Source organism: Grammomys surdaster, unplaced genomic scaffold (assembly GCF_004785775.1).
Source record: "Grammomys surdaster isolate TR1022 unplaced genomic scaffold, NIH_TR_1.0 364, whole genome shotgun sequence".
NCBI classification, from domain to species: Eukaryota; Metazoa; Chordata; class Mammalia; order Rodentia; family Muridae; genus Grammomys; species Grammomys surdaster.
In genome coordinates, this window is record NW_021604783.1 from 1,462,637 (window position 1) to 1,478,978 (window position 16,342).

General features: G+C 45.0%; 1 protein-coding gene across 2 annotated transcripts in view; it reads left to right on the plus strand.

Moving 5' to 3' along the window:
• Positions 1–1,583: 1,583 nt before the first annotated feature.
• The window catches only part of Dhrs7c (dehydrogenase/reductase 7C), an 18,791-nt gene continuing 4,032 nt past the window's right edge, over positions 1,584–16,342 (plus strand). Inside the window, exons 1-4 of one of the 2 annotated variants that reach the window (XM_028780184.1) lie at positions 1,584–1,729; positions 1,946–2,105; positions 13,177–13,289; positions 14,619–14,829. In XM_028780184.1, the coding sequence (XP_028636017.1) occupies positions 1,952–2,105; positions 13,177–13,289; positions 14,619–14,829 (478 nt within the window). In that variant the 5' untranslated portion in view covers positions 1,584–1,729; positions 1,946–1,951. Of the gene's footprint in view, positions 1,730–1,945; positions 2,106–13,176; positions 13,290–14,615; positions 14,830–16,342 lie in introns of those variants that run through there. The other variant, XM_028780183.1, reaches the window with a different exon arrangement.

Genomic DNA, 16,342 nt, shown 5'->3' on the forward strand with positions numbered 1-16,342 from the left:
AAAGCACACCTGCCCCGGGGTGCCTGCAGATGCCCACTCTCAGAAGAACAAACTGGAAACATGAGATGGACACACATGATAAACACGAATGGGACCCCCCAAAATGTGATGCTGAGCAGGAGTGTGGACTCTGTGGTTCTAGTTAAATAAAGTCTAGAAAGGAAAAGACACACACAATACAAAGTAAAACACTCATTTAAAGATCATAAAGTAGTTACAGCATGGAAGGAGACACAACAGAGAGATGTTTATCCGATGCTTGTTGGTGAGGGTGCAGGTCACACGAATGTGATCAGTTTGTCACGGAGTCATCAAGTGCTATGCATTCCTAATGCATACATTAAATGCCAATACAGAGGTGAGCTCTGTAATGTTCCTGGTTGTTTCTGGTTTCTAGGAGATGCAGTTTCTGCTGTTCTCATCTGCTACCCACCACCTAGCCCATCCTTACTCCCACCCCAGCCTCACTTTCTGGACAGCTCTATTTTCTTTACAGTATAAATGTTGTGTGGCTGGGGAAAAAAAAAATGGTTCAGCACTTAAGAGTTCTTGCTGCTCTTATGGAGGACCTAAGTTTGGTTCCCAGCACCCAGGTCAGATGACTCACAACCACCTATAACCGTAACCCCAACTCTAGGGGATCTGACACCCTCCACAGGTACCCACAAAGGTGGTATATACTCACATAGACACCTACATATATAAATAAATAATAAATACATAACAAATGGGACACTGGACACAAGTGTTGGGGTTTTGATATTTTTAGCCATAATGAGTTCCTTGTATATATATATACTTAAATTATTTGACATCTTGGATATTTAATTACAAAAGATAGTTACCTCCTTGACTCTCAGAATCTATGCCAGGTTCAAGAAAGGCAGGATCTTATTTGGTGCTCCCAACAGATCTACAAAATAAAACTATCATTCCCACTTTAGAGACAAGAAACATACCTCACAAAAGCAAGAAGCATACTCTAAACCAGTGGTTCTCAACCTGTGGGTTGTGACCCCTCTGGGAGTCAAATGACTCTTTCACAGGAGTGGCCTAAGACCATCAGAAACCACAGATATTTATATAATGATTCCTAACAGTAGCAAAATTGCAGTTATAAAGTAGCAATGAAAAATAATTTTATGGTTGGGGTCACCACCATATGAAGAACTGTATTAAAGGGTTGCAGCCTTAGGAAGGTTGAGAGCCATTACTCTAAAAAGTTCTCTTTTGTGCCACAGCCGGTTTTTTGTAACAGGTTCCATTCCATGGACCAGCTTTCCTTTGCTTCTCATCCACAACCCCACTCAGAAAAGAAAAGCCAGATGGCTTGATGTCCAGCTAGGTCTGAACCACCTGCAGGGACCCCACACAGGAAAGAAAGGTACAGGCATTTGTGCTAACAATCCCAGGAGTTCCTGGGATTGACTCCCGGCCCAAACTGTAGAGGAAACTCTAACAGTCCCACCAGCCAGCAGAGCTTTAAAAGTCCTGGCAAGAGCCCTGAAATCAGACCCGGCCAGCATGTGTCCCTGAATATCAGAATAGATACTATATTTACCCTGAGAAGCCCTTTAGTACAACTGAGAGCTATAAATAACCATTAGAGCCCAAGCAAGTGGCCTTAACACATGGATTTCCTTCCGACAATGCAGACCCATTTTAATTAAATTTGTAATTAGCCTTAGGGGAGGGCAGGCCCCCTGGACTCCTTCAGTGTGGAGACACGGTGAGTAATTTCTATTTGTTGAGCATTTGGGGAATTGCATGCTCCTTGCTGCTCAGCTGGGAAGGACCTCCGGGGAATCTGCAGAACCCAGCTCCCTGCAGAAGAGATTCTGGGCTTGGATGGAATGGATGCTGTGGGCCTGAACCTCCCCCTTCCCTGGGGGTTGCAATCAGGGACTCTGCAAAGCCAATCCTTTGTCATCCTGCTGTCCTGCAGAGCAAGATGGGGATCATGGCTGTCCTGATGCTACCCCTGCTGCTGTTGGGGATCAGCGGCCTCCTCTTCATTTACCAGGAGGCATCCAGGCTGTGGTCAAAGTCTGCCGTGCAGAACAAAGTGGTGGTCATCACGGATGCCATCTCAGGACTGGGAAAGGGTAAGCTGGCTTCCCCTGAACCTGTGCCCATCTCTGCCCTCAAGGGACCTGTGGAGGCAGGATGGTGTGGGGCACATATGTTGGTAGAGTGGAGTCAGCTTCTGTTAAGGAGTCTGAAGCTTTCTTGCCAGGCGAATGGCAGGGTTAGAATGGCAGGGGTTGCCAACTCACAGCTTAATGTAAGAAAATATAGGATTTGACTGCTTCAGGAGTTTCCAGAAATCTTGAAATGCCAAGTTCTTAGTTGATGCTGCACACTGGATATGAGGCCAGAGTAGGCCACAAGATTCCAGTTCTGGTTCCAGCACTTAACTAGCAGGTGTCTTCAGCTATAGGAGTTGAATGTCCCAGGTATAGATCAAGGATGTTGGCAGCCTCCACTTTGAAGTGTAGCTGTGAGCAACAAATTAATTTGCACATGGGTGGGAGTCAGAACAGCAGTGGCCACCATTCACATGTTGCTAGAGACGGTCAGGTTGAACACGTTTTTTTCATAGTTCACCCAGCTCATCTCCATGTGTCACCCTCTCCACCACACACAGCCTCTGCTTCCGGCCATCTCACCTCCTGGTCTTGAAAGCAGTTTCACTTACAGTCTCTAAGTTAGACAGTCTTCTGGGCCCTTCCTGTTGCATTTGTGACTGGACTGCCCTTTGGGTTTAGTGGGATTCTGTTAGTCCTAATGATGGCAGTGTAGCCCTGCTATATAAATTCATGACATTTTCTATTCTCTGTTTTGTTATTTAATTCAGCATAGACCCCACACAGCTAACCAACCACTAGTCACTCAATTGACACTCAGGTATCAATAGGTCCACACACCTTCTAGAGTCTTGGAGGTGGGGGCACTTCCTCCCATGGTGTGGCTATTGGGAGACCTTCTGTGCCCTGTCTCTGAAGTTTCTCCCAGAGACTGCTGCTTCTTCTCTTGGAAATCATCAGAGGAAGCATGTCTCCCTGCTGATGGGAGGGGCGAGGTCTCTGTGAGTGTTTGCCTTGGGTCAGCCTTGGCAGGTGAAGATATTTAACACAGTAGGTGTGTCCTTTGGAGTTATTTCCTAAGAGGCTATCCTGACTTGTTAGGGTTGACTTTCAAAAGATGAACAGATGCACAAACCCAAACCTCAGTCTTTCCTAAGGCCAGTCAGGACACTCTAGTGTGCCCATCAGACCAGTCACAAGACCACAGTGTTGTTGGAAAAGACATGAGAGCAGCCTACCTGAAGCTGTTCGCTCATGGGACGGACTGTCTACAAGTAGAATGTTTGTCTAGATGCAGGCCAGGTCCCTGGAGCCTTCCCTGCCACCATAGCTGTTCTGTCCTTTCAGGTGGCCCCCAGAGACCTACTTTCTCACAACCTAAGGCTGGTGTCCTTCACCCTGGTACCCTGTACCCACCTCAATGCTTTTCCTCTACTAGTCACTCAAATTTTTTCTTTAATTTTGTTTTGAACCTGTAAGGTCCCTCACAGACTCATGCTTTGAGTGCTCTTTTGGAAGTTGTGGGGTCTTTAGGTCTATGTCATGGTGATTCTCAACTTGTAGGTTACACTCCACCCCACCCCCAGACCATCAGAAAACACAGATAGTTACATCAAGATTCATAACAGGAAAATTACAGCTTTGAAGGAACAACAAAAATAAAGTTGTGGTTGGAGTAGTCACCACAACATAGAACTGTATTAAAGGGTCATAGGATTAAGAAGTTTGAGAACCACTGATCTAGGAGGAAGGACCTAAGTAGTAGAAGGTCATGAGGTACAAATGTGTGGAAGTTATTTCTTCTAGACTCCCTTCCCCCACACTTGACTCCAACTCCCCCATAGCTTCTTGTCTCCTCCCACTTCCATCACCACAGACCCAGCTGTTGTCCTGTGCCTCCCTGGCCAGAATGGATCCTCCCAAAGCTGGACCTAAATAAGCCTTTATTCCCATAAATTGCTCCTGACAGGATTTGTTCGCAATGATAAACTTACCAGTATGTTTAATTACCAGTGACTAGAAGCCATTTAATCAGAAAAGGCACCCAGATTAGTATGTTTGAGAATGTTGGTTTAATTGATTTCCTCTTTGGTTCCAATTTGGTCAGAGAAGGCGCTGCACGATTCAGTTCATTTGAGTTTGTCAAGGTTTGCTCCATGCTCTGGCTGTGGCCTGTTATGCAGTGTGTTCCCAGAGGGCCTGGGAAAGAATGTGCACACTGCTGTGGTTGGATAGCTGGTCCTACAAATGTTAGCTGCACCTTGCCATTGAAGATGCTACTCAGATCCTCTGTCCTTACAATGTACTGTTCCTACGTGGAGCCATGCTTCTCCCTTTGGTAAGAGCCGTGAATTTATTTCAAAAGTCTCACTTATTACTTTTTTTTAAAGATCATTGGGTCATAGTCACACTAAGTCAGGACCCCAGGAAATGCACCACAGGTGTTTGCAGAAGAATGTACCCAAACTGTCAAGGTTCTGGTCTGCAACTCACTGACAACGTGTGCCTTCCACCCTCCCCAACCCTGCAGAAATGCAAAGCAGAAAGGAATAAAGTCCAAGTATTTAGAAGTAACATGAGAAGCTGGGCGTGTGTAACTTTAAATAAATGCCTGCTTTTGGTGTGGGGCTAATGACAGCAATCCCAGCACCAGCTGCTCCACTTCAGCTTTAAGGCAAGAAAAAAGAAGGGACACAGAGTGGCTTCCACGTGACCCATTTTGTGCCCAGGTACCCTAGAGCCAGGATGAACCCTATGAGTAGAACCACTAAGGAGGTGGTTCTCAACCTGTGAGTCGAGCCCTCTTGGCTCAAACGACCCTTTCACAGAGGTCACTTAAGACCACCAGAAAACACAGATATTTACATTATGATTCAAACAGTAGCCAAATTACAGTTATGAAGTAGCAGTGAAAATAATTTTATGGTTGAGGGGGGCGGATCACCACAGTATGAGGAACTACTGTATTCAAGGGTCTCAACATTAGGAAGGTTGAGAACGACTGCACATTCCAAGTCCAGACACCTAGCCTTCGCCCCAAACCATCACCAGTCGATCAAGTCAAACCCCTTGTTACCTTGTACCCACTGGGTCCGCAACAAAAGTAACCATCAAAATACCTAACATTGGGCTTGACCTTCAGGGAGAACCGAGCGAATGCTATCCCTGCCTGTGTTCCCACAGCTCGTAAGACTCTTAAACCCTGCTGAAACAGGACCCTGCACATCAGCATCTCAGAGCCTCCACAGCAGCTTTTCTCACAACGTGATCTCTGGAGTCAGAAATCACTTCACACTCCTTGACATCTTAGAACTGAGAAAATACATAAGGACATGCCCAAGTTGTGTTTATTAGTTGAGAAAAGAACAGCCAGGCTGAAATGCTTGACAGGAGGTAAATGGCGAGCTGAGCTGATAACAAAAAAAAAAAAAAATGTGACCATCAGAAACTCTATTGGGAGGAGGCAGGGGGATCAGGATCTCAAGATCACCCTCGGCTACATAGTGGGCTTTTTTGAGACCAGCCTGGGATACCTGAGTTATTGTGTCAAATAGATAGATGATAGATAGATAGATAGATAGATAGATAGATAGATAGATAGAAGGTTTATTGTGACAGAGAGAACAAGGAAGAAGAGCAGCAAGTTCACATCATCACCAAGGAGGAAGCAGACACAAGGAATGAAGGTACTCTGCTGGCTTCTTCACTCCAAGCCTCCGGCCTGTGGGGTACTGCCACCCACATTCATGATGGCTGTTGCCCTCAGCTATCCCTCTCACGAACACCCGTAGAAACACACCTAGACATGCGCCTCTGTCTCCTAGTTGATTCCAAATCTAGTCAAAGTGACAAGAAGATTAACCATTGACCCCATGATCTCAGCACTCAGGAGACTGAAGCAGGAGAATTACTCAGTTGGGGGGCAGCCTAGGCTAAGCAGCAAGACTCAGACTCAAAATTGACAGAAACAAAATGAGAATAAAAAAAGAATTTCAAAGTGGGCCTGTTGGTGTAGATCTGTAAGCCCAGGCTACTCAGAGGGCTGATGGAGGAGGATTGCAAGTTCAAGATCAACCTGGACAACTTAGTGAGACCCAGCAGATATGTTCCTCTATTCAGGAGTGGATGAGCCAATACAGGTCAGTGAGGCCCAGCCTGTTCCGCTCTCAGCAGTGGGGATTGACCAAATGCAGCCTCGTGTGGAGAACAACATCCCCAGACCTGGACATCAGACTTCTTGAGTCACATCTTCATTCCTCCCACCCCAGAGCAGAGATGGGAATGTAGGAAACTCTTCAAACTCTTTGAACCCCATTGCACTGATGTGAGAACTGTAGCCATCATGGCTGCCTCACCTCCTCCAGCCACACACAACCACAGCTGGGCCTTCTCCCTCCAAACCAAGTGACAAAAATTCCATAATTGTCAAGATCATAATTATGAAAAATGAATGAATTTTTAAGTAATAAAACACAAAACACACATAGAACTGCTTCACTGGGAAGCATCCTGTGCGGATGTTTGGGTTTGTTTCCTCTCTGCTCCTTGGTGAGGGTGACCACTCAGTCAGTACTGTGGGAGGGACCAAGAGTGCTGTGAAGTTCAATCCCGTTCAAGTCACCCCAGAGGAGAAACTCTGGAAGGAAAGAAAAGAGGCTAGGCTGTACTCCGACTTTCTGATTATAACCCTTCTGTTGCAGCAAGCCCCCAATAGACCTGATTCACGATCAATGTGCCTGTTTTCCTTGTTTTCTTTCCCCACCCCTATCTCTATCACGTCTGACCTTTTTAGGGAAAAAGAAGTAGAAAGGAGGACATAGAGAAGAACAAGAGACATGCTTACCTGAGGGACACATTATAAGATGACTCTAAGCTACATGGGCAGGGCACATGGTTGGCTGTATTGCTCAGTGAGAATGTATTTGCTTGGCACATAGGTCTCTGGTTTCAACCCCAGCACTGGGGCAAGGTAGGCACCTAGTGTTTTCTTTCTATTGTGGCACCTTTATATCCCTCAGAGACTTCTGTTGAAGCCTCCAGCTGCACCTCTGGGAAGTGGGGCATGTAGACTTCTCCCACAGCATTACTTCCCTTGAGCCCTGGTTTGGGGGTAGGCAACACCTTAGAGACCCTTCTGGTATGGGTTCCCATGTGCAGTGAGCTCTTAGCAAGCCACTCAAAGGCCCTGTAGCTGCTTTTTCTCCTGGAGATGATGGGAGGAAGCATATCCCAACCCTGGCCCATGAGCAAAATCATACTGTCCTCTCCTGAGAAACCCGCCTCCCAAGCCTCCCTCTTCCTTCCCCCTCCTCCTCCCTCTCTCCCTCCTCTTTTTTAATCCATTGTGTCTTATTTTAGGACAAAAGGAATGATTTCATAAAGCAGTTATTTCCTTTGGAAGCATGTATCTTGGACTAGCAACTAACTCTGAAATTTTATACCTATTTTATCTTAGTGCCTCTGAAATTACCAACTTAATGCCCTAATAACAGTGTAGACACACAGTACTACCCTACTGTAAACACAAACACGCACATTCAAATTGTAGGTTTGATTTGGCACACTTTTAAAACAAGATTTATTTATGTGTATTCATGGGGGAGGGTGTGCCTGCACATAAGTACAGACATCCAAGGAGGCCAGAACAGGGTACCAGATCCCCTGAAGCTGGAGGTTCAGGTACATAGAAGGCACCTCCCAAATGGGTGCTGGGAACTGAAGCTCAAGTCTGCTGTAAGAGCAGTAAGTACCCTTAACCACTGAGCCCTCTCTCCACCCCTGATAGGCTGTTTCTAAAAACTCTTATGTTTTAAATATATTTTAATATGAATTTCACACCAACAGATTCATTTTTGTGAGATAAGTTTTTTATTGGATATTTTATTTATTTACATTTCAAATGTTTTCCCCTTTCCCGGTTTTCCCTCCACAAACCCTCTATCCCTCCCCCCTCCCCCTGCTTCTATGGCGGTGCTCCCCCACCCACCCACGCACTCCCTCCTCACTGCCCTAGCATTCCTCTATACTGGGGCATCGAGCCTTCAGAGGACCAAGGGCCTCTCCTCCCATTGATGCTAGATAAGGCCATCCTCTGCTACATATGCAGCTGGAGCCGTGGGTTCCTCTATGTGTACTCTTTGGTTGGTGGTGTAGTCCCTGGGAGTTCTGGGGTGGGAAGGTGTTTTAACAGCTGGAAAATAGTTGTTTTTTGTGTACTCTGACTTAATCAACCTCCTATTATATGGGACATTTAGAATTATTTCCAGGGTTTTACTGTTGGCCGTGGTACTGGGATAAACAATCCTACAGCTGTGTCTATGCAGAAATTCTTAATGATTGTTATAGGAGAAATATCTATAAATGAAATTGCTAAATCAAAGCCTTTCTAAGGATACAGTCGACATTTTCTTCCCCAAACCTGTAGCAATTCATGCAGATACTAGAGTGAATGTGTGCCAAGCCCACTGCTCACACCTTGCTAAGACTAAGACCAGTTTTGTCCTTTGTCATCTGATGGATCAAAATTAATGTGTGGCTTAAATTGCATCTGTTTATCATGTCATGGTATTGACTCTTAATCTTCTACATTTTTTTCCAGTTGGTCTTTCTTATTTGTAAAAGTCCTCTGGATATCAAATAAATTAGCTCTTTGCTGACATAAATTATTAAGTACTTTTTTAATTTGCTTGTTCTTTATGTCTTTTCTGTTAAAAAAAAAGAAACTAAAGATAAAAATCCATAAATTAGCTCTGTTACAATTTGTTTCTTTGGGGCATAGTCTGAAGATCTTCCCCAGTAAGAGAACAGATTCATCTCTCTAGCTCTTTTATGATTCTCTTTTTACATTTAACTACTTAGTATATTATAAAATGATGCAACTAGCTCTTTCCCTCCCAAGTAGGCATTCAAATACTCTTTTTTAAATGTTTGTTTTATTTTTTCTTTTTTTAGATTTATTTATTTATTATGTATATAGCAATCTCCTACATGAAGACCAGAAGAGGGCACCAGATCTCATTAAAGATGGTTATGAGCCACCTTTATGTGGTTGCTGGGAATTAAACTCAGGACCTCTGGAAGAGTAGCCAGTACTCTTAACCTCTGAACCATCTCTCCAGCCTTCAAATACTATTTTTTAAAGATTCATTTTATTTTAATTATGTGTATGTGGGAGGGAGTGTGTGTAAGTGAGTGCAGTGCCTGTGGAGGCCAGCAGAGGGCGTATGATCCTCTGGCACTTGACTTGAAGATGGTTGTGAGCTGGCTGGCACAGGTATTGAGAACTCAGGTCCTCTGAAAGAGCAGTGCTTTCTTTTAACTGAGCCATCTCACCAGCCGAGCCCTGCTCTCAAATATTTTTATAATAATATATTGTTGTCTCACCTATTTAATAAATTAACTCAATCACAGCGGTACTGGATTCTCATCATTTTAATCAATAGTTCTTACTTATGCTGGAACTATTAACATTTTGCTTTAGCTTTGGCAGCTTTATATTTTATTTTAGTAACTAACATCTTTCAAGATAGTTGTCTTTAGTTAGGGTTTCCATTATTATGAAGACACACCATGACCAAGGCAACTTTTATAAAGGCAAACATTTAATTGGGACTGGCTTACAGTTTCAGAGGTTCGGTCCATCATAATTATGACAGGAAGCATGGCAGCATGCAGGTCAACATGGTACTGGAGAAGGAGCTGAGAGTTCTGCATCTTGATTAGAAGGCAACCAGGAGAGATTGGCTTCCAGGGAGCCAGGAAGGAGGGTCTCAAAACTCACCCCCACAGTGACAGACTTCCTCCAAATAGGCCACACCTCCTAATAGTGCCACTTTCGATCACCAAAATAGCCTTCGCTTTTCTTCACATTTCTGATTAAAGTGTGGAAGTCATTCTATATAGACTTTAGAATGACTCTGTTATTTTCTAAGACCTACTGGGGTCTTGGTTTCCTGCACCAAATTGACATGGAGAATAACTGACATCTTTTAAATTTTTTGTCACTCACAATCATTCCGGATGTCTCCTTTCTTTTCTATTTGTATCCTCAATTTCTAATGCTGTATACATGTGAGTATGGGTGTCCTGGGCAGTCTAGAAGAGGTTATCAGATCTCCTGTGGCTGGAATTTCAGGTGTCTGGGAGCCACCTGGCATGAGTGATGGGAGTCACACTTGGGTTGGAACACAGGTCCATTGCAAGAGCAGTTATGTGCCCTTGACCACTGAGCCATCTCTTCATCCCCCACCTCCTTTCTTAATAAGACACTTAAACTGAGAGAAACCATCTTTCCCTGAAGTCCTAACAACTCAAGGTAACATTGGTTGGCCCTAGGTTCAGGTCTCCCTCAGTGAGGAGCTACCACTTCCTCCTTCCCATGCCCTCGGTTACTCTCAGCACACCTGTCTTTAGTTTATTTTTTGCAGTGCCAGGATCACCCTCTGGTCCTCCCACGTATTAAGTAGGCAAGAGTTCTGCCATTGAGCCACACTCCTGGCCAGTACACCTGTTTTTGTTCCCATTGGGATCCAAGGACAGTGCAATCTCCCTTTCTTCCCCAGCAACACTTTGACCTTTATGCCTGCTCATCTTTGCATCATATGGCACCTCGGTTCTGTCCAGTACCACAAACCCCCTGTCCCTGACGCCCATGTAGGAAACTTCAGTATCTGTCCTATCCAGCTGACCTCCTCCTCTCCGCTTGCATCAAGCTGCTAAGTCTACAGGAGCAAAATCCCGCAAGATCACTGAGAGCTGCTGTGCTTAAGATAGAAGACAAAAAAAAGTTAATAAAATGATTCCTAATGATATTCTGCTCTACTCATAGACCACTTGTCAGCAGAGGGGTGTCATCCAGCAACTGATGGGAGCAGATGCAGTGACACCACAGCCAAATACTAGGCAGCTCCAGGGAACTCTGCAAAAGAAAGGGAGAAAGGATTGTAGGAGCCAGAGGGGTCAAGGACACCATGAGGACATGGTCCATAGAGTCAACTAAGCAGAGCACATAAGGGCTCACAGAGACTGAAGCAGTAGACAGTCCTTGTGTGGGTCTAAGCTAGGTCTTCTGCGTATAACTTATGGTTGTATAATGTGGTGGTGTTGTGGGACTCTGAACAGTAAGAGTGGAGGGTGTCTCTGGGGTGTCTCTGACTTGTTTGCCAACACGTGGGACCCTTTTCCTCCTGCTGGGTTGCCCCATACAGCCTTGATATGAAGGTTTGTGCCTAGTCTTATTGTAACTTGTTGAGCCATGTTTGACTGATATTCCTGGGAGGCCTGTCCTTTTTTTCTTCTTTTCTTTTTTCTTCTTTTCTTTCCTTTATTTTTGTAATTGGAGGAGTGGATCTGGGAAAGAGAGGAGGTAGGAGGAGAGACTGAGAGGAGTAGAGGGAGGGGAAACTGTTATCAGAATGTAATGTATAAGAGAATTTAAAAAAAAAGTAGCCTCTGGTGAACACTCAGTTTACTGGGCTGTCCTCAAGTGTCTGCAGTCAACTGAGGTCCACAACTTCCTGGTACAAAACGGGACAACACTAAATGCTACGCTGGAGTGAGAGCTCTCAGAGCCTCTGTCAGAACTGGTGCTTGGTGCACTCCTCTATGTTCATCCATCTCTCTGATACTATGAACGTTGGCTGCTAAGTCTCTGGGACTTATCCTGTACCAGCGGGTGCCACCTTGTGGAGGAGTGCTGCCATCTAGGCACTTCCCTGAGAGGACGACGCTGATGGACAAAAGTGTGCAAAGGGCTGGTCCTGTCACGCAGGCAAGACAGCTCTACCCTGGTTTAAACTCCATATCAGCTGCCGCTTTAGAAGACCCAGCCTAGGAGAGACCCTCCCCTGGATGACTACAGTAAGGATTAGCTGAGCAAATACATAAATGTCTCTGTCAATCATCTCTAGAACAAATACACTGTCTGAACACAGGAACTTTTACTGCTTTAGAGTATCAAGATATTGTCACATGTGAATGTCAGGTATCTATCAGGTATTGTACTAGAGACAGCTCAGGAGGTAAAGGTGCTTGCCTCCAAGTCTGGTGACGTAAGTTCAATCCCTGGGGTCCGTGTGGTAGAAGGAGATAACAGACTCCCTGAGGTTGTCCTCCAGCCTCCACATATGGACCTTGGCATGCACATGACAATACATAGAAACTTGTACACAAAATAAATAAATAAACATGTTTAAAAAAATGATTCAAGAAAGCTCTATATCAAATGAATCAGGGATTAGTTCAGAGTGGAGCATGAAACAACATCACCTTTTTTTTCCCTTTTTGCTTATTTTTTTATTGTAATTTAATTACATTTCCTGCTCTCCTCACTCCAAACCCTCCCGTATTCCCTTCCCACTCTCTTTCGAATTCATGACCTCTTCTTTCATTAATTGTTATCGCAAGCATATGTGCATTTTGTATATTCATGAATATAGATATAACCTTTTGAGTCTATATAATGTTACTGGTATGTATGTTTTTAGGGATGACCATTTTGCACTGGGGAACCTATGAGCATGTTCTTCCCTGGGAAAAGTGACCTCTCTGGCACCTAGCTTGACTTAGTTGCCTGAAGTTATTTGTGTAGAGGAGTCTTGTAAGCAAAGACCCTTGACTAGGGTCTCTATCCACAGAGGAAATGTGAAGGGCTGTGTGGTATTTCGTCTGAACTAACATGGTAGCTCTTACCAATATCTATAGGTTGAGATGTCCCTAAGGCTGTGGTCTCAAGGACTAGTGACAGAGTCTTCTTTTCATTCTGTAAGAAATTTTCATCATCAGAAATATCCAGCAAAGCAGGAACTTGTTGCTCCCTGATGTCAGCTTCCCTCCACAGAAGCAACCAAGCTAAGGCTAGAAACACAGCACACAACCAAACCATCTTAGCCTAGGGTACAGTTTAATCCTCAGCACCCCTAAAAGATCTATCCTGAGGAGTGGATCAAATGAAATGACTCTTCCAGGAGGAGGACCCCATGGTGATGGAGGAGACATCAGAATTTTTAGACATCAGGAGTCCCTGAGATAGGAACTCCCTTCTACTGCTCCGTTCACAAAGTACATCCTGCCTCCCTTCTCTCTTCTCCAGAGTGTGCTCGGGTGTTCCATACAGGTGGAGCAAGGCTGGTGCTGTGTGGAAAGAACTGGGAGGGTCTGGAGAGCCTGTACGCTGCCTTGACCAGTGTGGCTGACCCCAGCAAGGTAAGACTCTCTCCAGACAGCCTGAGGAACATCTGGATACCCTGAGCCGCATCATTGTTAGGGGCAGTTCCAGGGCAATGTGACAGTAGCTTTGGAGAAATCAGAGGTGATGGCACTGACCCTGATGAGGCCTGTTTGCCCAACAAAAGGGTGGTTTTGATCACTTGACAGGGCTAAAACTGGGCACTGATCCCCCAAGTCTGTGTTAGTCAGACTCATAAAAAACACAGATAGTGGTGTCCCAGCAGTGGGCTGTGACTACAAGTATAGCTGACATTAAGACAAACAGACAACACAAGGCATAGTTTCATGGAAGAAATCTAGGAAGCCCCCTCCTAAGCCATTCAGGTTAGAGGTGTTGCCTTCAGCACTCTTCAGGATTTAAATAGGAAAAAAAATCCCCTTACCCCTGAGTTGAAGTTGGTGTTTGAAAACAGCTCAGAGGACTTCAGAGCCAACCCTGGCATGTGAGGAGACAGATCAACTACAACTGCACAGGGTACTACATGGAGCCTTTCTTGGGATATTTCTTGGGATAGGTTTGAGGTAAAAGCCAAGTTGTGTAGGAAATGCTGGCTTCCAGTCCAGTTTGTCTTAATTTCTTTGCTACAGGACTTTTCAGAGCCATTGAAATGCTAGCATGTATTTCCCCCAAAGAACTTTGAGATCAGTGACTATTTCCCAATATTGACCCACAATGGAAACTTTCTCTTCAAGCGTGTGTATCAGAACTAACATCTGCCAAAAAGTTGCCTTGACTCCATTGTACCACCAGGCCTCCCCCTATCCTTTCTTCTAAACCAGTAACATCTTGAGGACAGCAAGTGTCCAGAGCTGAGTTCAGTTCCTAGCACATAATAGATGCCTCAAAAGTGCTGTATGGAATATATGATTTTGATCCAAAACAAGGAGTGTGTGCCAACGGCCGTGCTGAATTTTCTTGTATCTTATAAAACAAATTGGGAAGAAATTTTCAAAAGAAACAAGTAGTATTCAAAGTTATGATGCCAGTACTGGAATCAGTTCATAGCCTCCAAAGAGTCACCTAGTTGTCAAGAATGGTTTTACCAGCTGAAGAGTCCTGGCTAAAATTTCAAACAACTGTTAATTGTTAATCACGCTTAATTGTTGTCCTGGTCTCCAAAACTAGATTCTCCAGCAATCTCCTTCATCCCAGAGTTGCTTTACATCTTCCCCAATGTCCTGGTTTGTTTTCCTACTTATTCTATGACTTTGAAATCTCAGCAGGGTAGCTGTTTGATTGAGAGCACCCAACATCTCCAGGGAGGTGATCGCAAACATGTCTTCACTCTCTCCTTGCTCCAGCAGACATTCACCCCCAAGCTGGTCCTCCTGGATCTCTCAGACATTAGCTGTGTTCAAGATGTGGCCAAAGAAGTCCTGGACTGCTACGGCTGTGTAGACATCCTCATCAATAACGCCAGCGTGAAAGTGAAGGGGCCTGCCCATAAGATTTCTCTGGAGCTTGACAAAAAGATCATGGATGCCAACTACTTTGGACCCATCACTTTCACCAAAGGTCCTGTGAGTCTCATTTTTCCTCAGGGTCTGTGGACCACCAGATTCTATAGGAAGACCTGTGGTGCCACCAGGTGGCCATCTGGACAGACCCAAGAAAGCTATTAATTTGAGCACTGAAAGCTTTCAGCTTCCCACTGTAAATGTTGTTCACAAAGGGAAGTGTCTTACTGATTGATATATTCTCACTTCACTATGAAACTCTGCCCCTTGCCCGCACTCTGCCCCATACCTCTCTCTTTGCACCCAGTCCACAGCTCCCCAGGGAGTCTGCCTCTCTGGACCACTATCTTCAGCTTTTGCCTGTGCTTTACTACATAAGCTTTATAGCTGTTCTTCTCTAAGCATGGTAATCAGTCAAAGGTTCTGTCTTCAGAAATTAAAAAGATGGGTCTGGGAGAAGGATAAAGTGCTGGTCCTCTGAAAGCATGAGGGTCAGATTCCCAGCACCAGGTAAAAGCCAAATATGGGAGCAATTAATGTAAGCTCAGCTCCAGGGCAGCGGGCAGATCAGAGGATCCCAGGAGCTTTCTGACTAGCCAGTGTAGTCAAAACAGCAAGATTCAGGTTCAGTGACAGATCAGATCCTGTCTCAAACAATAAGAAGAGTCAAGAAGACACCTGAAGTCAACCTCTGGCCTCCATGTGTGCATGCCCAAGTGAGCACACACATGCACACACACACACACACACACACACACACCGGGGGGTGGGGGGAGAAAAAAAACAAAGACTAGTGCCCAACTATAAAAGACTCAGTATTCCTTTGACCCCTTCATCAAAACAGAAGCGTGAATGTGTGTCCCTTTACAAAAATAGTACCCTCTAAGTGGGCCTGTTAAAGGGCCTAGAAGACATCCAGATAGAGATGTCTCATAGCTATGTTCAAACTCAGGCCTGTAGTCCTGGTTAGGGTGGGAGATGGCCATGGAAGAGAATCCCAAAATAACCTTTCCAGTCTAAAACCTGTATTGTTTCACAGCAGACTTGAGAGACAGCAGGGGCACACAGCAGGTGCCCTGGCTGAGGCTGGGAAGGCGTATCCTTGGGTCGCCTGATGTCTGCTTTCTGGCTAGCCAGAAAGCTCCATGAGGCCTCCAGGAATGGGACTCCAAGGCAGAGGGAAAGAGGCACCTGAAGTAGAAAGACAACTTTGCAGTGCTTCTAGAATGGCACTCCAAGAAAATAACATATTTCCTGTCAGGCGTGGTGGCAAATGCCTGTCTTCCCAGGACTCATGAGGCTGAGGCAGGAGGATTGCCAGTTTGAAGCCAGGCTGGACCACATAGTGAGATTCTGTCTCAACTAATAGAGACAGGGCAGTTTTTCCCCAGCTCCATCCTTCTTGCCATCCAAGCAGGCCCATCAAAGGCATGTCACTCCATCAACCTCTGACAGGCCACTCAGTGAGAAAAGAAAAGAGAAAACTGAGGAAGGCCAGGACCAAGTTCTCTAAGGAAGAGAACTTATGAAATATATGTATATATATGTGTACATGTGTGTGTGTGTGTGTG